At 40.2% G+C, this 27,299-nt stretch overlaps 1 protein-coding gene across 1 annotated transcript; it reads left to right on the top strand.

The window, feature by feature from the left end:
• Positions 1–13,610: 13,610 nt before the first annotated feature.
• On the top strand, positions 13,611–15,894 carry CCDC166 (coiled-coil domain containing 166). The gene is made up of 3 exons (XM_020995309.2): positions 13,611–13,892; positions 14,272–14,755; positions 15,070–15,894. Exons 2-3 carry the CDS (start codon positions 14,282–14,284, stop codon positions 15,808–15,810), a joined length of 1,215 nt encoding a protein of 404 aa, XP_020850968.1. The 5' UTR covers positions 13,611–13,892; positions 14,272–14,281; the 3' UTR covers positions 15,811–15,894.
• The last annotated feature ends 11,405 nt before the right edge of the window (positions 15,895–27,299 follow it).

Below are 27,299 nucleotides of genomic sequence, written 5' to 3'. Positions count from 1 at the left end.
CAAGAGGGTGTTCTCATAGGAAGGTCAAGAGAATGACTTTTCTGAATGGCTAAGGTGGGATTCTCCTGATTCAATTTCCCCACTATGACACCTGGCAAACTTTAAGCCTGGCTCAATGCAATTGGTCAATTTATATATAACTTCTGCCTGGAATTGACATGAATCTAGGGAAGCATTGTTCCCTTACTTTAGTTATGTCCTTGTTCTTTCATGGCAAATTCCTATAATCATAAGTTTGTAAGAATAAATATCGAATCTATTAAACAATAGATTGATGTGGGAACATCTGAGGTTATCATAGAAAGATACAAGTATAAGATTGAGTTATTTGGCCTAGCATTTCAGAATTACGTATTCAGTCTTGACATCTGTTACTAGTACATCCTGTATAAGTCAGGATCCTTTAATTTCTAATAACGGTTATGATGAGATCTGGAGGTTTGTGGGTGCTGGGATTCCAAGGTCATGGCACAAGGGTCCCTCCTGAAGGAGTTCAGCCAGGGGGAAAGTTTGTTGCAGATAAACCATATAGGCCAGTTGATTGAAGTGTGGAGGTTTTCTGGGGCCCATAGACAAATGGGAGCCGGATTCTTTCTGAGGCAAGGGGCAGGGGTCTCAGCTTGGACCCATACCCCATCATTAGGGGATAATTAGGCCAGGAGATTGTGGAACTAGGATATTATTCTGTTATTTAGTTAATACTTAATTAATGTTAAAGTTGTCTCAGTTTGTTACAATTAATGTTAAAAGAAGAGTAGCTTGTGACAATCTTGTAAATGCCTTGAAAGAAGCATCTATTTTAATTAAGGCTTATTTATTTGTACATGACTAGAAGTTGGGTTGTTTTGTTATTTTATGTGTACTTAACTACTATTGGAGTGTGTTATTAATTCCTTAGTGGAATCTCATCTTCCTCATGGGGAATATGATTAGGAATGAATAATGAACTAATGCAAGGTATAAAACTAGAAGTAATGCAGAGTGTAAGGCTAGGTTCTAATTTTTTTAATTTGAGTTTCTTGAAACATGACAATTGGACAAAGTTCTAATTTTGATCTTGTAATGGTGAAGACATAGGGGTTGAGTTAATTTTCATTATTTGCCCTGCTTATTGGCAAGGTAATTTAAAATTGTGTTGAGATCAATCTTGTAGGTGAGTGGACACAAGAAGGAGGATCTCTGCAGGAGAAGAGTCAGCTGGATGCTGTTTGAACAGCACTTAGACAAGAAGACTTCACTGGATGATGTCCAGAGTGTCAGACAGCTGTATAAGAAGAGACCTCTGAAGCTTTAAATGGACAATTTATCATTACTTTTGGGTGTCTGCATCTGTACTTAATAAAGGGACTGCCCCCTTTTTAATTTGTCAATGCATCAGTCAGCTCCTTCCTTCCTTCTCCCATATTGTTTTTAAGTCCCCAAAATCCCTTGATGAAATGTTGCCCAACAGCACAGCCCCAGATAGAACCATCACTAAGGCACTGCAAGGTTTAACCATTTTAGCTGAGGAGTTGGCACAGAACTCTGGGATAGATAACTGATTAAAGGGATGGTTAGAATCCTGGTTTGGCAAATGGAAGGGAACAGCAGCATCCACCATCACCTCTCTAGTCATAGCTACAGGAGTTTTAACTGCAGTAGGGTGTTGCATCATCCCCTATATCAGAGGACTAGTGCAAAAATTAATAGAAACAGCGCTAACTAAAAGTACCCCAATGGGACCAGCTATGGGAATTCGTGTAACAGGATCAGGTGGAGTTAGAAGGATGATTGAGGGAATTAATGATCATTCCTCCCCCTCTGATGAAGAATGCAAACTAATGCTAAAACGCTTTGAGGAAAGACAACAGGTACAGAAAGTGTAGAAACATAATTCTTATTGAGAAGAAGAGGAAGGAATTGTGAGAGTTAGATGACTTAAATTTCCACAGGTAGAATAGTACAGAGGGTTATAAAAGCAACTCAAGGAAACAGTTACACTGCAGTTGGGCTTGGGCTTAGACAAAAGCTGATGGTTCCAAGAAGACCCCAAAATCAAGATAAGAGCCGATCCCAGTCACAAAGTTAAATAGCTACTGAGCATGCTTAGTGAACCTCTGGCTTAGTAACTTCTGCAACTGCACAATTGTCCACACAATAGGGCGGGAACAGGGGGCATTCCAGAGTGAATGTAACCAGGAAGGAAGAACCAATCCAGGCCTGGGAGGTTTCACACCAAATTTAACTGCATAAAAGCACTCTTTCCTTTGCACTCAGGGCTCACACCTCCTTAAGAGGGGTGGAGCCCACTTCTGACCAGAAACATCTAAATCCTAGGGACTTTCTCTGTAATAAACTTTCTTGATACTAAATTTTTGGTGTCAAGCAAGTTTCTAGCACTCTGTGTCCCACTGCCTCTCAAACATCAATTTACCTCTCTGTGAAATGGAGGGGTTGAAACTTTGTAGTTTTCTAGGACAGCAGTAGTTGTCTGTTTAGAAAGAGCACTATACTTGAAGACCAGAGACCTGCACTTGAATTGTGGCTATAATGTTAATTAGTCGTGACCTTGGGCAAGTACTTTGCATCAGTTTCTTCATCTAGAGAATGGTAACCAATTCAATCAACATTGATTCAGAGCCCACTGTGTGCCAGGCATCAACGTAGCATACAACTATTCCAGGCAATGCTTCCAGAAGTACTGGGTTCTAAACCTTCTCTCAATCCCAGGAAATAGCTGAATTTTGTAGCACCAGTCAATGGCTCCCAGTTTTTCTTTTCTTTTAAACATTTCTTTTAAATTTTGAGTTACAAATTCTTTCCATCCCTCCCTTCTTCCCTTCTACCTTCTTGAGAAGGCAAATAATTTGTTATGGATTAGACATGCGAAGTCACATAAAACATATTTCCATGTTAGCAATGTTGTTAAAAAAAAAACAAAACAGACCAACAACAAGTCATTCCCCAATTGACAAATGGTCAAAGGATATGAATAGGCAGTTTTCAGATGAAGAAATTAAAGCTATCTATAACAATTTGAAAAAAATTCTTTAAGTCACTTTTGATTAGAGAAATCCAAATCACAGCAACTCTGAGGTACCACATCACACCTATCAGATTGGCCAACATGACAAAATAGGAAAATTATAAATTCTAGAGAAGACGTGGGAAAATTGGAACACTAATGCATTGTTTGTTGGAGTTGTGAACTGATCCAACCATTCTGAAGAGCAATTTGGAACTATGCCCAAAGGGCTATAAAAATGTACACACCCTTTGACTTAGCAATAGAACTTCTAGGGCTGTATCCCAAAGAGATGATAAAAATGGGGAAAAAAAGACCCACATGTACAAAAATATTTATAGCAGCTCTTTTTGTGGTGGCCAAGAATTGGGAATTGAGAGGATGAACATCAGTTGGGGAATGGCTGAACATGTTGTGGTATATGAATGTAATGGAATACTATTGTGCTGTAAGAAATGATAAGCAAGAGAACTTCAGAAAAACCTGGAAGGACTTATATGAACTGATCCTGAGTGAAATGAGCAGAACCAGGAGAACATTATACACAGTAACAGTCATATTGTGTGATGACAGACTTTGATAGACTTAGCTCTTCTCAGCAATACAAGGATCTAAGACAACTTCAAAGGACTCATGATGGAAAGTGCTATCCACATCCAGAGAAAGAAATATGGAATCTGAGTGCAGATTGAAGAATACTATTTGCTATCTCTTTTTTTTTAATTTTGTTTCTTCTTTCTCATGGTTCCTCCCATTTGTTCTAATTCTTCTGTACAACATGAGTAATGTGAAAATATGTTTAATAAGAATGTATATGGGACAGCTAGGTGGCACAGTGGACAAAGCTCTGGCCTTGGAGTCAGGAGGACCTGAGTTCAAATCTGGCCTCAGACACTTGCTAGCTGTGAGACCCTGGGCAAAACACTTAACCCCGACTGCCTCACCAAAAAGAAAAAAAAATGTGTATGTACGGCCTATATCAGACTGCACACCATCTTGGGAAGGGGGGAAGGGAAGGGAGGCAGAGAATATTTAAAACTCAAAAGCTTATGGAAGTGAATGTTGAAAACTAAAAATTAATTAATTGAAAATTTTTTTTAAAAAAGAAAAAAACAGATCAAAGAAGAAAAAGTTTAAAAAATGTATGCTTTGATCTGCATTTTCAAATTCCATCAGTCCTTTCTCTAGAAGTAGATAGCATTTTTCATAAGTCCTTCAGAATTGTCTTGGATCATTGTATTGCTAGAATAGCTAAGTCATTCACAATTGACAATCGTACAATATTTCTGTTACTGTGTATAATATTATCCTGGTTCTGCTCACTTGACTTTGGATTGGTTCATATAAGTCTTCCCAAGTTTTTCTGAAACCAAACTACTTGTCATCTCTTATAGCACAATAGTATTCCATCACAATCATACACTACAATTTGTTCAGCCATTCCCCAATTGATGGGCACGCCCTCAATTTCTAATTCTTTGCCACCACAATTATACATATGGATCTTTTTCCTTTTTCTTTGATCTCTTTAGGATACAGACCTAGTAGTGGTCTTGTTGGGTCAAAGGGTATGCAGTTTTATAGTCCTTTGGGCATAGTTCCAAATTGTTCTCCTGAACACTTGGATCAGATCACAACTCCACTAACTGTGCATTAAGCGTACTATTTTTCCAAATCCCCTCCAACATCAATCTTTTTCCTTTTCTGCCATATTAGCCAATCTGATAGGTATGAGGTGGTACCTCTGAGTTGTTTTAATTTGCATTTCTTTAATCAACAGTGATGTAGAGCATTTTTTAATATGACTACAGGTAGCTTTGATTTCTTCTTCTGAAAATTGTCTATTCATATCCTTTGACCATTTGTGAACTGGGGAATGACTCATAATCTTATGAATTTGACTCATTTCTCTATATATTTGAGAAATAATGACTTTATCTGAAAAAATTGTGGTTAAAAAATTCCCCCAGTTTCCTGCTTTCCTTCTAATCTTGGCTGCATTGGTTTTGTTTGTGGGGGGTTAAAACTTTAATTTAATGTAACCAAAATTATCCATTTTATATCACATGATGCTCTCTATCATCATATATTCTTCCCTTATCCATAGATCTAACAGGTAAAATTCTCTGTGCTCCTCTAATTTGCTTGTGATATCACCCTTTATATCTAAATCAAGTATTCATTTTGACCTTATCTTGGTATACAATGTGTGATGTTGGTCTATTCCTATTATTGTTGTTCAGTCATTTCAGTTGTGTCTGACTGTTCATGACCCCATTTTGGGTTTTCTTGGCAAAAATATGGGAGTAGTTTGCCATTTCCTTCTCTAGTCCATTTTACAGATGAGGAACTGAGGAAAACAGTTTTCCCAGCAATTTTTGTCAGACAGTGAGTTCTTATCCAAAAAGCCTGAATCTTCGGATTTATAAATGCTAGATTACTATGGTCACTTACTACTGTGTATTGTGTACCTAATCTCTTCCGCCAATTCATCACTATTTCTTAGCCAATACCAAATTGTTTTGATGATTACCATTCTGTAATACAATTTGAGATCTGGTACTGCTAGGTCATCCTCCTTCACATTTTTTTTCATTGATTCTCTTAATATTCTAGACCTTTTGTTCTTCCAGATAAATTTTGTTATTATTTTTCCTACCTCTACAAAATGATTTTTGGTGGTTTGATTGGAATGGCACTGAATAAGTACATTAGCTGAGACAGAATTGTCATTTTTATTATATTGGCTTGGCCTCCCATGAGCAATTAATATTGTCCAATTACTTAGACCTGTGTTTATTTGTGTGAAAAGTGTTTTGGCATTGTGTTCATATAGTTCTGGCTTTGTCTAGGCAGGCAGACTCCCAGGTATTTTATATTGCCTGCAGTTATTTTAAATTAAATTTCTCTTTCTATCTCTTCCTCTTGGTCTTTGTTGGTAATATATAGAAATGTTCATGATGTGTGTGGGTTTATTTAACATCCTGCTACTTTGCTGAAGTTAATTATTTCAACTAGTTTTTAGCTGATTCTCTAGGATCCTCTAAGTATACCAAAATACCATCTGCAAATAGTGATAGTTTTGTTTCTTTATTGCCCATTCTAATTCCTTCCACTTCTTTTTCTTCTTTTATTTCTATAGCTAGCATTTCTAGTAGAATATTGAATAATAGTCATGATGGTGGCCATCTTTGCTTCATCTCTAATCTTACTGGGAAGTCTTCTAGCTTATCTCCATTACAAATAATGCTTGCTGGTGGTTTAGACAGATACCACTTATCATTTTAAGGAAAGCTGCATTTATTCCTATGCATTCCAGTGTTTTTTTTAATAGGAATGAGTGTTGTATTTTGATAAAAGCTTTTTCTACATCTATTGAGATAATCATATGATTTTTGTTGGTTTTGTTATTGATATGGTCAATTACACTGATAGTTTTCCTAATATTAAACCAGATGTGAATTCCTGGTATAGTGTATGGTCTTTGTGATATATTGCCGTAATCTCCTTGCTAGTGTTTCATTTAAAAATTTTACATCAATATTCACTAGGGAAATTAGTCTATAACTTTCTATATGTTTTTGCTTTTCCTGGTTTAGGTATCAGCACCATATTTGTATTTTAAGAGGAATTTGGTAGGACTCCTTCTTTGCCTATTTTCCAAATAGTTTATATAGTACTGGAATTAATTGTTCTTTAAATGTTTGGTAAAATTCACTTGTGAATCCATCTAGTCCTGGGGATTTTTCCTTAGGGAGCTCATCTATGGCTTGTTCAATTTCTTTTTCTAAGATAAGATTATTTAAGCATTCTATTTCTCTTATGTTAATTTGGGCAACTTATATTTTTGTCAATATTCATCCATTTCACTTAGATTGTTGGACTTATTGGCATGTAATTGGGCAAAATAGCTCCTGATAACTGCCTTAATTTCAAGTTCATTGTTGATGAATTCACTCTTCTTGCTACTGGTAATTTGGTTGTCTTCTTAAAAAAAAAAGTAAAATTAACCTGTAGCTTACCTATTTTATTGGTTTACCTTTTAAAAAAAATAAAAATAAAAACCAGCTCCTAATTTTATTCATTAGTTCAATGGTTCTTTTACTTTCAATTTTATTAATCTCTCCTTTGATTTTCAGGATTTCTAATTTGGTGTTTAATTGGAGATTTTTAATTTGTTCTTTTTCTATTTTTTTAATTGAATGCTCAATTCATTGAACTACTCTTTCTCTATTTTATTGATGTAAGCATTTAGAGATATAAATTTTCCCCTAAGTGCTACTTTGGCTACATCTCATAAATTTTTTATGCTGTCTCATTGTTGCTGTTTTCTTTAATGAAATTATTGATCATTTCTATGATTTGTTCTTTGACCCACTCATTCTTTAGGACGAGATTACTTAGTTGCCAATTAATTTTTAATCTATACTTCCACAGCCCTTTATTTTATTTAATTTTTATTGCATTGTATTCTGAAAAGGATGCATTTAATATTTCTGCTTTTCTGCATTTGTTAGGTCTTTATGCCATAATACATAGTCAATTTTTGTGAAGGTGCCATATACAACTGAGAAAAAGATATACTTCTTCCTATTTTCATTCCATTTTCTCCAGAACTCTATCATATCTAATTTTTCTAAAATTCTATTCATCTCCTTAATTTCTTGTTTATTTTATGATTGGATTTACCTAATTCTGAGAGGGAAAGCTGAGGCCCCCACTAGTATACTTTTACTCTCTATTTCCTCCTTTAACTCATTTAACTTTTCCTTTAAGAATTTGGATTGCTATACTATTTGGTCCATATATGTTTAGTATTGATATTACTTCCTCTTTGGTAGCTTTTAGCAAAATGTAGTTTCCTTGCTTATCTCTTTTAACTAGACCTATTTTTTTTTTTGCTTTGTCTCAGTTCATGATTGCTACCCATGTTTTTTGTTTGGTTGGTTTTTTTACCTCAACTGAAGCATAATAGATTCTGTTCCAGCCCCTCATTTTTAATCTGTGTATGTCTCTCTGTCTCAAGTGTATTTCTTGTGAACAACATACTGTTGGATTCTTGTTTTTAATCCATTCTGCCACATGCTTTGTTTTATGAGTGAATTCATCCCATTCATATTCACAGTTATGATTATTGTGGTTTTTCCCTCCGTCCTATTTTTCCATTTACCCTCCTCTCTCTCTCTCTCTCTCTCTTCTCTCTCTCTCTCTCTCTCTCTCTCTCTCTCACCCTCCAACCCTTCTCAAAAGTCTGTTTTGTTTTTGACCACTGCTTCCCTTAATGCACTCTCTTTTCTATTAATCCTACCTCTTCTCTTATCCCCTTACACTCCTACTTTCCTGTAAGGTAAGAGATATTTTTATGCCCAAGTAAGTGTGTATGTTACTCTCTTTTTCAGCACATTCCAATGAAAGAAATGTTCAAGCGAAGCCCCCCACTTTTCCCCCTCTACTATAAAATCTCTTTCTTTCTTGCCTCTTTTATATGAGATAATTTTCCCCATTCTTTCTCTCCCTTCCCCTTCTCCCATTCCATTTCTATTTCTCACACCTTAATTTTATTTTTTTTAATCATCCCCTCATCGTCAACTCATACACATGCCCTCTGTCTATGTATATGCCTTCTAACTGCCCTAATAAAGATGAAGTCCTTAGGAGTTACAGTATTATCTTGCCATGTAGGAATGTAAACAGTTTAGCCTTATTGAATCCCTTATAATTACTCTTTCCTGTTTACCTTTTTATGTATCTCTTGAGTCTTGTATTTGAAAGTCAAATTTTCAATTCAGCTTTTCATTAGGAATGTTTGAAAGTCCTCTATTTCATTAAATATGCATTTTCCCTTTTGAAGTATTATGCTCAGTTTTGCTGGGTTGTGATTCTTGGTTGTAAACCTAGCTCCTTTGCCCTTCAGAATATCATATTCCAAGCCCTCATATCCTTCTATGTGAAAGCTATTAAATCTTGTGTGATCCTGACTGTGGCTTCATAGTACTTGAATTGTTTCTTTCTGGGTGCTTGCAATGTTTTCTCCTTGACCTGGGTGCTCTGGAATTTGACTATAACATTACTGAGATTTTTCATTTTGGAGCCTTTTTCAGAGGTGATCAGTGGACTCTTTCAATTTCTATTTTACCCCCAGATTCTAGGATACCAGGGCAGTTTTCCTTGATAATTTCTTGAAAGATATGTGAGCTCTTTTTTTTTTTTTGATCATGGCTTTCAGGTCTAACAATTCTTAAATTATTTCTCCTCAATCTATTTTCTATCTCAATTGTTTTTCCATTGAAATATTTCAAATTTTCTTCTATTTTTCATTCTTTTGATTTTATTTTATTGTTGCTTGATGTTTTGTGAAGTCATTACCTTCCACTCACCCAGTTCCAGTTTTTAAGGAATTATTTTCTTCATTGAGCTTTTTCCATTTAACAATTCTGATTTTTAAGTTCTTCTCTTCAATAGATTTTTGTGCCTTGTTTTGACCATTTGGCCAATTCTGTTTTTAAGGTCTTCTTTTCTTCAGTATTTTTGTGTCTTCTTTACCAAACTGTTGACGCTCTTTTCATAATTTTCTTACATCACTCTCATTTCTTTTCCCAATTTGTCCTCTACCTCTCTTATTTGATTTCTAAAATCCATTTTGAGCTCTTCTGGGAATTCTTGTTTGGCTTGTGTCCAATTCACATTTTTCTGTAAGGACCTACTTCAACGCTGTTTTGACATCTTTGTCTTTTTCTGAGTTTGTGTCTTGATCTTCCAGTCACTGTAGTAGCTTTTTATGATCAGGCTCTTCTTTTGTTATTTGCTCATTTTGCAGCCTATTTCTTGACTTTTAACTTCATGTTAACATCGGACTCTGCTTCTAGGGTGGAGGGGGCATTGTCCTAAGCATCACGTTTCTTATGCTGCTATTTTCAGAATTAGTTCTGGAGGTCTGTAGGTTTTTGATTCTTCTAAGGTAGTATGATCTAAGGAGAGGTGTGATCACTGCTCTCCTGGCATGTGCTCTGGTCTTTATCTAGGAAGGGACATTGTTTCTCTATAGCCACAAGTGCTTGTGCTCCTTTTAGCCATGAAACTGTGACTAGGTCCCCTGCTCTCCTGCAGCCACAAGCACTAGCACTTGGAATTGAGAGCAGGGCCCCTACTCCCTTGTGAATGACCACAAGCACTTTTCTCCACCCTAGAACTGTGACCAGTCCTCCTACTCCTCTGAAGTCACAAGTCCCAGTGTTCCTCTTCCCCCCGGACCTGTGGCCCAGAACTGCTTATGGGCAATGCAACAGGGTCCTGAACCCAGTGCCAGCAAAAAGTCTCTTGTAATCTCTTTCTAACCAATTATCCAACCCCTTACCATCTGTGGACTTAGAGATCTCAAAGCTTCTGCTGCCACTGTTGTAGCTGACCTTAAGGTCTACTGCTGGCATTGCCATGGTCCAGGCCTGATCACCACTCCAGTGTGATCATCTTTTTCTGTCAACCTCCTAAGTTGTCTGGTATTGCTTCACCCTGACCTTTTGTTGGCTCTGCAGCTCCAGAATTTGACCTGAGGTGTTATTACACAGTTGTTGGGAGAGTTCAGGTGAATTCCAGGCCCTATTCCACCATCTTGGCTCCAGCCCTACTTCCTATTCTTCTGAGGAGAAAAGGAGACAAATAACTGGCTTTCTGAGAATCTGATAAGTTCAAAGTTGAAAGAATCCCCAAAGACAATTTAATCAGTCAGTCAATAAACATTTATTAAGCACCTATTATGGGCTATTTGGTAAAAATTTTGGGTAAAACTGGAAAGCAATCTGGCAGAAATGTGATATAGACCAACATCTTACACCAAGATAAGGTCAAAATGGATACATGACCTAGACAGAAAGAAGATATCATAAGTAAATTAGAGGAGCATGGAACATATTACCTATGTTATCAGTATTACCAGATTTATGGATAAGAGATTACACTTAATTTTGCTGGGTAATATTCCTGGGAGTTTTCATTTGGAGATCTCTTTCAGGAGGTGATCAGTGGACTCTTTCAATTTCTACTTTACCTTCTGGTTCTAGGATATCAGGGCAGTTTTTCTTAATAATTTCTTGGAAGAAGTAAGCATGTCTTTCAGATAGTTCAGTAATTCTTAAATTATCTCTTCTCAATCTATTTTCCAAAACAGAAAGGGAAAGGGACCTATAGGTACAAAAAATATTTTAGCAGCTCTTTCTGTAGTGGCAAAGAATTGGAAATTAAGGAGATGCCCATAAATGGGGAAATGGCTGAACAAGTTGTGGTATATGATTGTGATGGAATACTACAATTGTGCTATAAGAAACAACAAACAGGATGCTCTCAGAAAAACTCACCATTACTATATGGAATATGTGCACACATAGACCACACAAAATCCAGTCGACCTGAAATACAAACAGCGCTTTTTGCAAAGTAACTCAGCAGGTATTGTGTCAAACAGTAGCCCTGAGGGAAACAAGGCTGGCAAATGAAGACTAGCTGACAAAAGTTGGACCAGGATACACATCTTTCTGGAGTCATCATCATCATGAGGAGCACTGGGAAGCTGGCATAGCTTTCTCAATCAAATCCAGTCTAATTAACAAGCTTGTATGCCTCCCAAAAGGAGTGAATGACAGGCTCACAAGGCTCACAATAATATGATTGTTGTCACTTGCAGGAAGTGGCACACTACCATCATCGGTGGCTATGTTCCCACCGTGATGAACAGTGATGAGGTCAAAGAAAAATTTTATGAGATATTTAACATTTTCTTCTATTGTTTTCATTCTTTTAACTTTGTTTTACTGTTTCTTAAAATCTCATGGAGTCATTAGCTTCCATTTGCCCAATTCTAATTTTTAAGGAATTATTTTCTTCAGTGACTTTTTGAAGCTCCTTTTCTACCCGACCAATTCTTCTTCTTAAGGAATTCTTTTTTTTTTTTTAGTGAATTTTTGTGCACCTTTTTCCATGTGGCCAGTACTGCTTTTTAAGGAGTTCTCTTCAGTGAATTTTTGTCTTTTTCCATTTAACCAATTGTGCTTTTTAAGGAGTTCTTCTCTTCATTGGATTTTTGTGCCTCTTTTTCTATTTGAGCTATTCTGTTTTTTAAGGTGTTATTTTCTTCAGCATTTTTTGTGCCTTTTTTTACCAAGCTGTTGGATCTTTTTCAAGATTTTCTTGTGTCACTCTCATTTCTTTTTTCAATTTCTCCTCTACCTCTCTTGATTTTTAAAATCCTTTTTTGAGCTCTTTCAGGAATTCTTGTTGGGCCTAAGACCAATTCACATTTTTCTTTGAAGCTCTGGATGTAGCAGTTTTGACTTTGTAGTCTTCTGAGTTTATATTTTGATCTCTGTCACCATAGCAATTTTCTAGGATCAGGTTCCCTTCTTTGTTGTTGTTGTTATTTGCTCACTTTTCCAGCCTATTTCTTGACTTTTAACTTTATATTAAAGTTGGGTTTTGCATGGAACTGTGACCAGGGTTCTCATTACCCTGCAGCGGCAAACTCTCATGTACTAGTAGTCCTCCTTGCCCTGAGACTGTGACCCAAGACTGTGACCCAGATCCCTGTATGGGCAATGCAACAGACTCTTGCATCCAGTGTCAGCAAAGGGACCTCTGTAACATCCTTCTGACCAATTGTCCAGCCACCTTATCATTTGCAGACTGAGAGCTCCAGAAGCCACTGCTGCCTATTCATTCCCGCCCCGCCCCGCCCCCCCCCCCCCGCCTACCACTGGTTTGTTAGGAGTTGCCTGCATTAGACTGTGCTTCACTCTCATCCCAGCTCAACAGACATTTCTTGCCAAACTTCTAAGTTATCCTGGGCTGGAAAATTGTTTCACCTTGTCCTTTTGTAGGTTCTGCCACTCCAGAATTCATTTTAAAGTCGTTTGGAGGGGAATTTGGGAGAGCTCAGGTGAGTCCATGCCTTTTCTCTGCCACCTTGGCTCCACCACCTTCCCCACCACCATCTAAGTAGACCCTCTGAGCTCTACACCCTTCATGAATGATTGGGATCAGTCCTGAAGGAGCCTAAATTCTGAAGACATAGGGCAGGTCCTTTTTCCTCAAAGTGCCTGGCTCTCTCTACCTCTACCCCAGAACCTGAGGTGGGTAGGAGGTAATCACTTAAAAGCTTAGGTTTGTTTCAAGTCTCGAGTTTTCCAAAAAAAACAAAGAAGAGTAAAAAGGCACTCAATGCTCAATTCATATTTGATTCTGGAGGTAATAGGGAACCACTGGAATTTATTGAGTAGAGACAGGACATAACAGGAAAATCACTTCAGCTATGTGAAAGTTGGAATAAGGAGACATTTGAGCCAGAAACATCATGTAAGAAATGATTACAATAGACCAGATGAGAGGTGATGAGAATCTATACTGGCATGTGGCCTGTGTGAACACAGACTCCAAATCACCACTGCTGTGACCCTTCCCTCCCATCCCCCAAATAAAAAGTCTCCAAAGGCATTTAACAACCAAGGAGACTCTTCAGGGACCCAAACCTTGATTCTTCTATTTCAGTGCTGCCAAACCTCACTGAGAGTCTCTTCACAGATATATACACATAGGGTACCAACACCCCATAGGCATCCACATGCAAAAGTACACAGGGCTGCTCCCTTCACGTGATCAGCGCGTAGCCAGAGATTTGTGGGGTGGGTGAATGAAGCCAAGGTCCAGGCTGACGCAATAGTAATAGTGATGTTTAGAGAGTCTTAGAGTTCCTTTGCCCTTCTCTATAGCAACAGAACTCCACACCCTTCTAAAGGACCTGGCTGTCAACATCCACAGGAAGGGATCTTCAAGGCAGTGAAGAGCTAGAGATGAGGTGACCCCATGAACTCAGTCAGGCTCTAGCCAGACCAGGAAAGAACAGGTCAGCAGCCCTTGACCCCTCAATGTCTGTCTGCCTTTTCCTCCTGTTGAGTCCCTACCCCTTCTCTCTTATTCCTACCAGGCACAGGGGAATGAAAGAGTTGATCCTGGAGGACTGGGGTGGGGGTGGGGGTGGAGAAGATGGATGGCAGGGAGAGGGAAGAATGATCTTGGGATGACAGGAGACTAGATGGTGGGACCTTGGAGGATAAGGGAGTGGGTGACAACCTCAGAAGGATAAAGGAATGGGTGGGATGACCCCGAGAACACAGAGTAATTGGTAGGATGATCCTGGAAGGATAGATATGATGAACCCAGGGCAACAGGGAGTGGGCATAATGACCTGGGCAGTGCTCCTGAGGTCCCACATATCCCCACAGGCCCCACCCCATGGCCTCAAAGAAGAAGAGTGGGGGCTCAGGCCGCCGGGGTACAGGGGGCACGGGAGGCACATGGGGTACAGGGGGCACAGGCACAGATGGCACGGAGAAGGTGGTGCTGTCGGATCGCTACCAGTTTCTACAGCAGGAGTTTGCAGCATTGACTGAGCAGCTGGACACCTATGAGAAATATGTGCAGAGCGTGCTATGGGAGAATGACTTCCTGGACCAGGAGGCTGCCCAGCTACGTGAGGAGAACCGGCAATATGCATCTTACGTGTCCTCACGGGCCCAGCGTTGTGCCAACTTCATCATCACACTGGATGCCCAGAACCGGGCAGACCTGGCCCAGGTGCACTTCCAACAAGAAGAGCTCACTGCTCTATACCAGGGTCGCGAGGGTGTCGTGCGCTCCCAGCTCACAGAGATGGAGGCCCGCTCGGCCAAAATGGCATACCAGGTGGAACTGCTACAACCCTTCAAGGTCAGTGACCCATGGGTGAGCAGGGGTACAGATGCAGGTCGCACACAGGGCTGAGGAAAAGGGAGAAGACACAGACGAGGGATCAGATAAGGAGGACTCAGCAGTGCCTTCAGAGAAGGCTCATAAAGGCAAGGGGCTGCAGGCTCAACCTGCCTAGTTGCTCTTAGCCCCATATGCTTACCTGTCTCTGGAACCTCAGAGATGCTGGCTCAAAGGTCTGGACATGGGATATATAGAACCTAAGGGATTGCACAAAGGGGACTGTCCATGTCAACACCTTGGGGCTGATCCTATGGTCCTCTGGACCCTCCCAGGAGCTACAGCTGGAGCAGCTGGCCAGGATCAAGACCCTAGAAAGAGAGTTGTTGCACATGCGGGTAGAACACACCCAACTGCTGCACCGTGTGAAAGGACGCTTCCTGGAGGACAAAGCCACATGTGAGCGTGAGGCCCGGCAACAGGTGCAGTTGTTGGTCCGCAGGGCAGAGCGTGAAGCCACTCACTCCCTCCTCATGCATATTCAGTCTATCAAGGCTGAGAATAGGCGTCTCCGGCAGGAGCTCCTGGAGCTCCTACTCCGGACAAAGCTGCTACATGATACCAGGCAGGAGCTGCTAGACCAGCGAAGGCAGTTACGGCAGGAGCATGAAGACACCAGGGAACTGGCCAAAATGCATGGCTGGCTTCAACGGGGCCCTGATGGGCCCCCACTTTGGGAGCCACCACTGCATGCAATCAGCTCAACTTCATTCTCATCCTTGCTCACACCTTACTTACTCATGCCCACCTCTTCATCCTTGACCACCTCCTCACCCACACCCCCAGCGTCACCCACATCTCCAGCCTTACCCACACCCCCAGGATCTTCAGAAAACACTGCAAGGCCCAAGATGCTGTCTGGTGGCCCAAATGCCCCCTTATCTGCCTCCGCAATTTCCAATACCAAGTCTCCAACTCCAGGTGGACCTCATGAGGTTCCCTCTCCACCCTCTTTACACAGCCGTGGTACCTCCCATGATGAGTCTATGAGCGTGGGATCAAAGGCAGGGCCCTAAGCAGGGCCTTGGGAGCTGGGGGGGGGGCGAGGAAGGGGAAGCAAGAAAGGGAGAATTTCTAATAAAGGTCTATGTCATGTCCCATTTCCTGCCATTTATGATGATCTACATGTGACCTTCGGCAATTTGCTACCTTTCTCTCTGCCTCAATTTCCTTAGTAGCAACAGGAGGGAGGTGGGCCAGGTCATCTTTAAGGTCCCTTCCAACGCTAACATTCTATGATTCTAGGCTTATTCTTCGTTCATTTATTTACTGATTTGTTGCTGTCTTTCATTTTCGAAGAGGACCAAAATGACATCATTATGCTAAAGTCAAGTTACAGTGCTTCTGACTGTGGCTGATCAGACGAATATGTGCTCAGAATGCTCTACCACAGGTCAGGTACAAATAGTCCACGTGAACCTTTGGGGTGGATTCTCTAAATTTGCACGTCTTGCATTTCTTTTGAGCTCCTTCAATTCTACTTTGCTCATAGAGCACAGCACCTTCTCTGATGAGGGCATGCCATGCAGGGCAGTCCTGTGCCAGTGTCTCCCATGTCACACAATCAATTCCAAAGTTCTTAAGAGAGACCTTGAGGGCAGCCTGGAGTCAGGAGGACCTAAGTTCAAATCCAGCCACACTTACTAGCTGTGTGACTCTAGGCAAGTCACTTAACTCCAATTGGCTCACAAAAAAAAAAAAGAAAAAGAAGAAGAAAAGAAAAAAAGAGAGAGACCTTGAGAGTGTCCTTGTATTGCTTCTTCTGGCCACCACATGAACTCTGGTCTTGTGTTAGCTCTCCATGAAAAAGTCTTTTTGGCAAGCACATGTTTTACATTTAAACAATGTGGCCAGAGCCAAAATAGAGAAAGAAAATTATGGACCAATTTCCCTAATGAATATAGATGCAAAAATTTTAAATAAAATATTAGCAAAGAGATTACAACTTATCTCGAGGATAATACACTATGACCAGGTAGGATTTATACCAGGAATGCAGGGCTGGTTCAATATTAGGAAAACTATCAGTATAATTGACCATATCAACAACAAAACTAACAGAACAGCATGGCCAGGCCACTGGAGTTGCCCTCTCTGAAGCAGAGTTTGAATGGTTGGCAGTTTAGTTAGAGAAAGGACTTCAGTTGGGGCAGCTAGGTGGCACAGTGGATAGAGCACCAACCCTGAAGTCAGGAGGACCTGAGTTCAAATGCAGCCTCAGACCAAACGTTTGACACTTACTAGCTGTGTGACCCTGGGCAAGTCACTTAACCCAATTGCCTTTAAAAAAGAGAGAGAGAGGGAGAAAGGACCTCAGTGTCTGGTATCTTACCTGCCAGTTGATCTTCAGCATCTTCCTAAGACAGTTCAAATGGAAGCAATTCATTTCCCTGGCATGGCACTGATATGCTGTCCAGGTTTCATAGGCATACAACAATGAGGTCAGCAAAACGGCTCTGTAGACCTTCAGTTTGATAGTCAGTTTACTACCTCTTCTCCCCCATACTTTCCTTTGGAGCCTCCCAAACACTGAGCTAGCTCTGGCAATGCTGTGCCTCAACCTCATTTCTTGGCCCTTATGCCTCCCCCTCAGGGCTCTTCAGAGCTTCAGTGGGGGAACCCGCTGAGGGGACCCTGGCAGCTGTGTCTGTGGCCCTCTCCCAAGAGAGACTCAAGAGTAAGAGAGAGCATGACAAGAAAGAATGACACCTGAAGGCAGGTGGCTTTCGGTGGGCCTGTAGGGGGCACTTCTTTCTCCCGGACTGTTGGTTGCTCATTTCTTTCTTCTAATTACTGATTTATTCGCAATGTGGATTGGTAGCTAGCTGGGCCAGTAGATAGAGCACTCCACCCACAGTCAGGAAGACCTGAGCTCAAATGTGGCCTCAGACACTTACTAGTTGTGTGACCATGATCAAGTCAATCCACCTGGCTGCCTCAGTTTCCTCATCTGTAAAATGCAGATAATAACAGCACCTATCTTGCAGAGAGTTGTTGTAAGGATCAAATGAGATAATATTTGTTAAAAAAAAAAAAAACCAGCACAGCACCTGGAACATAGCAGACACTGTATAAAAGCTTCTTCTCTTCCTCCTTCCCACTGAGCCAAAAAATGGGATAGTTGGTGTGGGTTCAGTGCACACCAGTGTTACATTTGCCATAGAATCCTACACATGGTTCATTTCTCTGCTCTCGGCAACCTACAGAAAAGCAGGCTGTCAATTAATTGGTTAATGAACTAGGAAAGGAATGGAGTAAATAACTTGGCCACCAGGTGGCACTAGCCTCTAGCCACTACCCAAAGGTTTTAACCAGATATTCAGAGCAGATATTCAGGTTTTCCCAAAGGCCTCAATATTTCTACTGCTAATCAAAAGTCTCTCAGTCTATCAACTCTTAGACTTATTCTACTCCTAGTAATGCAGCCCCAGTTAAATGTTGGTCTATGGAGACGGAATAAGAAAATGGTGAGTTGCCCTGAAATGTTAAAATTAGAGAAATGTCAATGGCTCTTGCCCCAACCCAACATTTAGGACATCTTCCGTTCTCATTGACTTCATAAGACTCAAATTTTGACATTTTTAAGTCATATGTTTTATTCAAACACAGCAAAGTAAATTTTTTAAAGTAAAAGAACTAGGGGCAGCTAGATGGTGCAGTGGATAGAGCACCAGCACTGGATTCAGGAGGACCTGAGTTCAAATCCGGCCTCAGACACATAACGCTTACTATCTGTGTGACCCTGGGCAAGTCACTTAACCCCATTGCCTAGCAAATAAATGAATGAATGAATGAATGAATAAATGAATAAATAAATAAATGAAGTAAAAGAACTACCAGGCCCAACCTTTTCCCAACATCTTTTACCACTCCTGTTCCTGGAGATATGAAAAAAAGAGGAGAAGTTGCACACCTGGGCTGCCAGCATTTAACTCAAAAGGTAAAAGAGCATAAGAGAAAGACATGCCTCCCTCTTTCTCCCACAACTAACTGTTCCTCTTAACTCTATGACAGCAGTCCACCCCCAGCACTCTGGAACATGCTCCAACAGCAATATGCCCCATAGAGCTTGGCCCACAACCTCCATCCGCATGCCAGATCCTGACCTCAGTTCTGGCTGGTCTCAGGCCCAGTAGTTAGTATCTCAGAGGCCAATGAAATAGCAGCGGTAATATTACCATTACTTGCTGCCACTAGCTGTTCTCCTCTTCCTTCCTCCCCTCCCTTCACTCTCTCTCTCTCTCTCTCTCTCTCTCTCTCTCTCTCTCTCTCTCTCCCTCCTTCTCTGTCTTTCTCTCCCCTTCCTTTCTTCCTCCCACCCTCTTCCCCTCTCCCCTAAATTGCACCCTAATGGGGAAGAAAGTTGGGTCAGCCATATGGACTCAGATGAATTGAAGACCAACAGCCTCTCCCTGTGAGTTGCAAGTTTGCATGAATAATCTCATCCTTTCTCCTAACTTCTTAGCTTCACCATAGTCTCAAACTTGTGACTAAGCAGTCCTGCTTTCCTGTCTCGAAGACTCAGTTTCTCCTGTGCTTGCCCTCAGGGTCCCTCAGACTTCCATAGAAATATAACACATTGTAAGCCCTGATCCAAGGCCATGGGTTAAAAATGTGGGTCTGCACCTAATTATGAAAGCTTGGGCTACTTTCTCCAGCCTTTACTTTCCTCATCCATAAAATCAAGAAGTTAGGTTAAGTGATCTATAATGTCCCTTTCATCTCTAGAAAGTATGATTATTAAGCTACACAGTGACCTACATGATACAAGGATGCCCACTCTTTCCACTATTATTTGATATAGTTTTGGAAATGCTGGCAACACTTCACTCTTCATCATTTTGTGCAAGTTTTTCCATGCCTTTCTAAAATCATTGAGCTCATCGTTTCTTATAGCATGGTAGTATTCCATCACAAACATACACCACAACTTGTTTAGCTATTCCCCAATTGATCCCTGAATTTTCCAGTTCTTTGCCACCACAAAGAGAGCTGCTATAAGCATCACATTCACATTCAAAGTTATAATTACTATTTGTGAGTTTCCCTCCATCTTATCTTTACTCATTATTTTCTGTATCTGTTAGCTTCTATTCTCCCCTGACACTATCACCCCCCACTTCATCCACCCCTCCAAAAGTCCTCCCCATCCTCCTACATCTCAATCCACACACCCCTCTAAAAGTCCCTCCCCAACTCTGTCCTCCAATTTTCTCACCTCTGTACATGTTCAGAAGAATTTTACACCCTTCCAGATATACATGTTTCCTCTTCAATCCCAGATTAGAGTAAGTTTCCAATGTTATCAGCCCTCTATTTCCACCTGCTTCCTCTGTTTTAGTTATTTCACACCTCATTTTTATAATATAATTGCTCCCTTTTACCTTTTCCTAATTTTGTTTTTTAGATTCACTCCATTATACACAGCTCAGCTCCAACCTTTCTTTCAAACTACTTTAGTAATGATGACAGTTTTAAGAATACTGATAACATTTTCATATATATAATAAATAAATAGTTTGACCTTAATGAGTGCCTTATAATTGATCTTTAATGTTTTCCTCATATTCCTTCTGGATCTTTTATATCAAATTTTCCATTGAAGTTTTTTGTTTGTTTGTTTGTTTGTTTTTCTGTGAGATAATTGGGGTTAAGTGACTTGCCCTGAGTCACACAGCTAGTAAGTGTTATATGTCTGAGGCCAAATTTGAACTCAGGTCCACCTCATTCCAGGGCCGGTGCTCTATCCACTGTGCCATTTAGCTGCTCCCAAGTTTTTGTTACAAATACCTAAAAGAATTTCAGTTTGTCAAATGTCCATTTTTTTTTCATTCAGGATTATACTCGACATTGTTTGGTAAGTTATTCTTGGACACAACTCTTTTGCTCTTCAAAATACAATGTTCTTCAAAAGCTGCTAGGTCTTGTGAAATCCTGAGTGTATTTCTGCAGTATTTAAATTGTTTTCTTTTTTTCTTGTTGCTTGCAATATTTTCTCCTTAACCTGGGATTTTTTAAAGTTGGCTACGACATTCTGGTAAGTTTTTCTCCTGGAATCTCTGCCAGGTGGTTAACAGTAGATTTTTCTTTTTTTCTACTTTACCCTCTTGTTCTAGAACTTCAAGGCAATTTTCCTAAATAATTCCTTGATATTGTATCCAGGTTTTTTTTTATCATAACTTTTGGGTAGTGCAACAATTCTTATATTGTCTTTCCTTGATCTATTCTCCAGATCAGTTGTTTTTCTAATGAGGTGTTTCAGATTCTTATTTTTTTTCAGTTTTTTAGTTTTATTTTCTAGTTTTATTATTTCCTGCTGTCATATAATATCATTCAATTCCTCTTATCCAATTCTAGTTTTCAAGGAGTAATTTTCTATTTTTCCAATTGGTTAACTTTCTTTTCATAATTTTCTTGGATTGCTTTTTTTCCCCTAATTTTTCCTTGATCTCCCTTATTTGATTTTTTAATTCCTTTTTAACTTCTTTCGAGAACTCTTTTTGGGCTTGCGACCATTTGATGTTACTCTTTTTTTACCTCACTACCTTCCTCTGAATATGAATCCATATCCTCTTTTACACCGAAGTAGCTAGCTATGGTCGTGTTCTTTTTCCTTTGCTTACTCATTTTTATTTTTATTTTGTTTTATTTTATTTTTAGTGGCTTATTATTATAATCAATTTTTAATCCCAAATTGTGGGTGATGTTGCCCTAGGCCTCAGGTCCTCCTTATTGTTATTTTCTGAATTCTGTCTGAGGGCTCAACCTCAAGGACTCTTCTCCCCTAAGCCACAGTTAGAGCCCACAGGTATGCTGTCCCAAAAATTTTCTTACTCCCCGTGGTACTGCACAGGCATGTGCTTGCCACCCCTCCTCACCCACAGCCACAGCCCAGGATCGTTTCTGGGTCCTTCAATTTTCCCCCATTCAGCCACCTGCTGTTGTTTGTGAGGTGAAAGTTCCTGAGGTTGTGAGGTAAAAGTTTGTGTGGTGAAATTTCTTGAGGTTATAAGTAAGGTGAAAATTGAGGTGAAATTTCTTGAGGCCTAATCTGCTTCCTAGTGGAGCTGCCTTCAGCGCCTATTGTTTGCCAATTCAGCGGAGTCAGCCTGGAGGTATCTATACTTTACTCAGGCCGAACCTCAGTCCCTGGAGGTCCTGTCTTTTCTGAGGTAATCTCAAGTTATTTTAGGAGGACAACTACTTTACTCCTTTATTGTTGCTGCTCTACATTCATTTCATGGGGATGTCCTGTCTGTTTGTGGAAGAAATCTGGAGAGCCTGGAAATTTCTGACCTCCTCCACCAGCTTCTCAGAATGTCCTTTTCCTAAGTGCTTGTTGAAGAAATAAAGAACAACTTAAGAAGCTAGAGGAATAGTCAGTGTTCATGGCTAGGCCATGCCAGTATAATAAAAATGTCAATACTACCACATCTAATTAACATTTTAAATGTCTCACTAATCAAATTACCAAGGAGATACTTTATAGAAGTTGATTTTTTTTAAATTATAGCATCTTTTTATAGATGATAATAGTCCACCCCCAGCACTCAGGAACATGCTCCGGTGGCTCCATGCCCCCTATAGTCACTGACCAAGCTTATACTTTGCAGGGAATTTCTGCCTATGGTTGCAGAGACACCAAAAGGGTATAAATTATAGATTCAAAGGTAGTGACAGAGTCACAGGACATCATGACAAATTATTTTAGCTCTCACCTCCTAACATCCCTTACCACCTCAGTCAGCCAATTAGCTATGTGCCAGGCACTATTCTAAGTTCTGGGGATACAAAAAAAAAAAAAGGAAAAAACAGTCCCTGTTCTTCAAGGAGCTCACAGTCTAATGGAGGAGACAAGATACAAACAACTATAAGCAAACACGATACACAGGATAAATTGAAGATAACCTCCGATGCTAAGCAAGAATAAGAAGGAAAGGGAAAGGCATCTTACAGAAGGACTTTGGGCAAGACTTGAAGGAAGCCAAGTAGCCAGGAGGCAGAGATGAAGAGGAAGAGCATTCCAGGCATGGGGGACAGCCAACGAAAAAGCTTAGAGTCAGTATCACAGTCGAGGAATAGCAAGAACACCAGTGTCACTGGATCATAGAGTGCATGGAAGGCAACATGGTATAAGACTGAAAGTTAGGGAAAGGCCAAATTATGAAGGGCTTTTAAAGCCAAATAGAGAATTTTATATGTGATCCTGGAGGTAACAGGGAGCCATTGAAGCTTATTAAATAGAAGGATAGCTGGAATAGTTCTCTCCTGTTCAGTCACTAGCTCCAAATCTCAGATTCCAGCTCCCTGGTCCTATGTAGGCCCCACAGTGCATTACCAATCTGTATGCCAATCCAAACTTCCTGTCACGCCAAAGAAGGTGTCGAGGGTTCGTTCATGATCTAGATGTGTTCTCATCTGATAAATGTATCAGAGCTAAGTGGAGTGGAGTAATTTCCCCACTAGGTGACACCTAGTTAACCCATATATGTTCTCATCCTATAAATGTCTCAGGGTGCAGCATCTTCTCACTTACTTTAAATGGTGTGGGATGATTGTCTAGGCTGACCACCCCCACCCTGACATAAATATTTTTTTTTAAATAAAAGAAGGGTGATTAATTAATGACTGGGGCTTCTTGACAGAGTTGAGAGCCATTTAGGAAGTCAGTATGAGGAGAACAAACCAGGGCTGGGAATATAGGGGGAAAGGGCAAGATCATTTGTTATCCAGAATTTACAGAAAACAATAAACAGCTACAGTGAGTCCTGCCTAATGATCAAGTAGGATCAGACTGGGTGAGTTGCAAGTTTTTGCTCCTCCACCCTCATTATACTTAAAGAACTATCAAAATGCTCCCGCCCCCACACTCATGTAGGAGTAAGTGGGGAAATTCCTAACACACCAGAGAGAAGAAAAGAAAGAAAACAAATAAGCCAGGTAGAGATGTCAGTCTCAGCCTACATCCCTGTGACAGTGAGTGTGCATTCAACTTTCATTTTTAATTTTACTTAATTAAATTGCAGTAACCATATGTTGCCAACTTGAATTCTTTGGCATGATGAAGGACATGGAATTGGGAGGGCGGAAAAAGGGGAGGGAAAGTGATAGGGATAATCATTCCAAAGGAGATGAAGACTCAATCAAGGTAACCCAGGCTCCTTTAAAATATTTTGCTAATTGTCTCTTGAAGTTGAACGCTGGCTGCTTTTTGCATAGAAAAGCTCAGACTTTATGCTCCCTCTAGTGGACAGAAGGGATATTTCAGTCTACCAAAAGGTTGAGAGTCCTGCATGTGTAGTTAGAAAGGAAATGGCTCAAAGAGCATGCCACCCAGTGGCTAATTCGAATATTGTACTGAGGCACTCCCCAGTCCCTCATTAGATTTTACTTACTATCATTATCATTATCATTATCATTATCATTATTATTTATTATTATTAGTCAGGCAATTGGGGTTAAATGACTTGCCCAGAGCTACACAGCTAGTGAGTGTTATGTGTCTGAGGCCGCATTTGAACTCAGATCCTCCTGAGTCCAGGGCTGGTGCTCTATCCACTGCGCTACCTAGCTGCCACCTAGCTGCCCCCCCATTAGATTTTCATACTACATTCTTTACGCAGAAAGGAGGTAGCACCAAGTCCAGTGTCACATTAATTATTCAGAAGCTAATTGCCAAGGGTGGGAAATCACAGCAGAGTCAGGGACAGAGGCCAATTCAAGCCCCCCCAAATCTAATTCATGCCCTTTTTTTAAAAGCACATTCCACCTAGATGAACAGATGGAATATATCCAATAATCATCTGGATTATTTTAATAGCCTCCCTCTGCAACAGTGATCATCATTTTGAAGATGGGATGTCCTGCTGTGCCTGGACAGACTATGGCAAGGGACAATTGTATTCTGGTCATTTTAAAAAAGGAAATTTACAGCATATACATCTACAGCTTATGCAAATATTAGGCATCTGTAGAGAAAGAAAGTCTACTTATGTGTAACACCGACTACCTTGACTCTCCCCTACCTGAAGGCCAGGTAGATTAGACTTTACACATACACACACACACACACACACACACATACACATGCTCTCTCTCTCTCTCTCTCTCTCTCTCTCTCTCTCTCTCTCTCTCTCTCTCTCTCTCTCTCTTTCCTACTCTAGTAGCCTTAAGTATATACTCTAGTAGCTGGAAGTATATAAGCTCTCTGGCATGGACTCCAGGTCTACTGATGGCGTTCCTCCAAGTTCCATTTATCAGGCTAACAATCAGATTAGCTTTTACACAGAAATATTTACTTCAAAAAGTATAATTACAACTATACAAACTTACTCCCCTATGTGTTCCCCTTATATCTCAATCTCTTGTGAAGGGAAAGGGATTAGGGTTTCAGTTTAGCTCAATTCCTATAGAAAACTATCCTAGTTCCAAGTCTAATCTCCATCCCACCCCACCCCAGTCCCAGGTACCCTGGTTTCCCACAGCTTCTATGCTGGGCTGGATGGCTGAATCACCCTGCCTGCTCCAAAAGCTCAGAGACCCCAAAACTGAGGACAAACAACACAGAACAGAAACAAACACCACCAGGCCCATTTCTTGGAACCAGGGCAAAAGGAGAGCAGAAGAACTTTCCTTCTCCTCCCAACAGTTCAGTTCATGGTGTCTGCTGTGGGTGACACTCGATAAGAGCTGCTGAAATGGGAGCAGCAGAAAGAATGCAGAAAAGAATGAAGCTAGACCAGCTCAGTCTTTCCAGTTATAAAGACAGAGGCAGCCAATCAAAGGAGGCTCTCCCCACCCACATGGTAGGGGACTAAGAGACCTCCATGTTAGACAATCTAGACGTGCTCCAAAGGTTCCTCAAGGGTGCCTCCATCTTGGGTGAAATGGGTATGCCCAGACATATCCTGGTTATGTATATTTGGATTAAATAATAGAGTGAGCTTGGATCCAGTAGTAAAAACCCATGGCCTCAAACGTCTGTTCGCAAATGCCCAAAATTTAAACAACAAACAGAATGAACTAGAGGTCTTAACACAAAGATGCAAATTTGATCACACAGATATTGTTGAGACTTGGTGGGATGAAGCCATCATCATAATAAGATTCTGATTGGGTACAACTTCTTCATAAGAAACAAGACAGATAAAGAAAGTCCACTCATATTAGAAAATCTAAGAACCAGAGTGGGAAAGAATGGTGGGGAGCATTGGAGTAAAGGTGAATGGATAAATAACAGAAGGAGTTTCATCAAATTAGTATGCTACAGAGCAAAAGAGCATAGATAAGGAGTTTGAGAAACAGATCACAAGCCCAGCATAGAGGCATGATAAGGTAGTGACGCAGACTCAAACTATCCAGGCATCTGCTGGATCTCTGTTTGCCCAAGGTAACTGAGAACTCTTTTAAAACCTGAATTACTTCCTTTTATTTTTATATCACATACATTTCTAAATATATCTTTTCCTCCTCCTCTACCCATTAAGGTTTTCTTTGTAACAAAGATTTTAAAAAGAAAGGATATTTTAACAAAACCAACCAACAGATCTGACACATCTCTTTATAATTTTAATTGATGTTTTCTGTTTCTTACATCACCGTGTATGGCTCCTCCACCCAGAGCCAAACTCTACACCCATAGTCCTCTACTTCTCCAATGAAAGGCTAACAATAAGTTAATAGACATGCCTTAATGATAACTTCGTCCTTCGAAGGGTGGAGGAACCAACGAGGAGGAATCCTATTCTGGATCCAACCAATGGGGAAAATCTGGTAACTGGAGTGGAAATCACGGGAACCTAAGGAGTAAATGACTCTTGTTTCCTAGAATTAGTGGTAGAGAAGAAGAGGAAAGTCAGGCATAATCAGGTATGAACTCTAAATTTTTAGGAAACTATATTTCAAAGAGTTCAGATGAAGGATAGATCAGATCCCATAGACTAAAGGTATTCATTAAAAGTCAGTTGATGATGGATGAAAAACTCTCAAAAATGAAATTCTGAAGTCACAAAAGGAAACAATTATGATGAAGGGAAAAAAATAGGAGTTGTCTGAAGAACACTACATGGATACATAGAGAACTCACCAACTTTCTCAGATTTTTTAAAAATACATATAGAGCATAAGAGCAAGACAAGGTAACAGGATAAATACAAAAGTTTAGCATGATTCTATAAGACATATGCCTAAACGACAGTCAATGTTCGAGTGGTTGTGGGAAGATAGGCACACTAACATGTTTTTTGGGGTTGTTTGTTTGTTTGTTTGTTTGTTTTTGGTGTTTTTTAGTTTCTTTGTTTGTTTGGCTAGACAATGGGGTTAAGTGACTTGCCCAGGGTCACACAGTTAGTAAGTGTCAAGTGAGGCCAAATTTGAACTCAGGTCCTCCTGACTCTAAGGCTGGTGTTCTATCCACTATGTCACCTAGTTGCCCCAATATGTTGTTGGCAGAGCTTTGAAATGGCCCAACCATTTTAGAAGGTAAATTATGCAAATAAAGTGACCA

Source organism: Phascolarctos cinereus, unplaced genomic scaffold, assembly GCF_003287225.1.
Source record: "Phascolarctos cinereus isolate Bilbo 61053 unplaced genomic scaffold, phaCin_HiC Scaffold_4;HRSCAF=312, whole genome shotgun sequence".
NCBI lineage: Eukaryota > Metazoa > Chordata > Mammalia > Diprotodontia > Phascolarctidae > Phascolarctos > Phascolarctos cinereus.
This window is presented reverse-complemented; position numbering and strand designations above follow the sequence as displayed.

Coding starts and splice junctions, on each gene's coding strand:
- CCDC166 (XM_020995309.2), top strand. CDS start 14,282: ATGGCCTCAAAGAAGAAGAGTGGGGGCTCAGGCCGCCGGGGTACAGGG. Junction 14,756..15,069: donor AACTGCTACAACCCTTCAAG/GTCAGTGACCCA, acceptor GGACCCTCCCAG/GAGCTACAGCTGGAGCAGCT.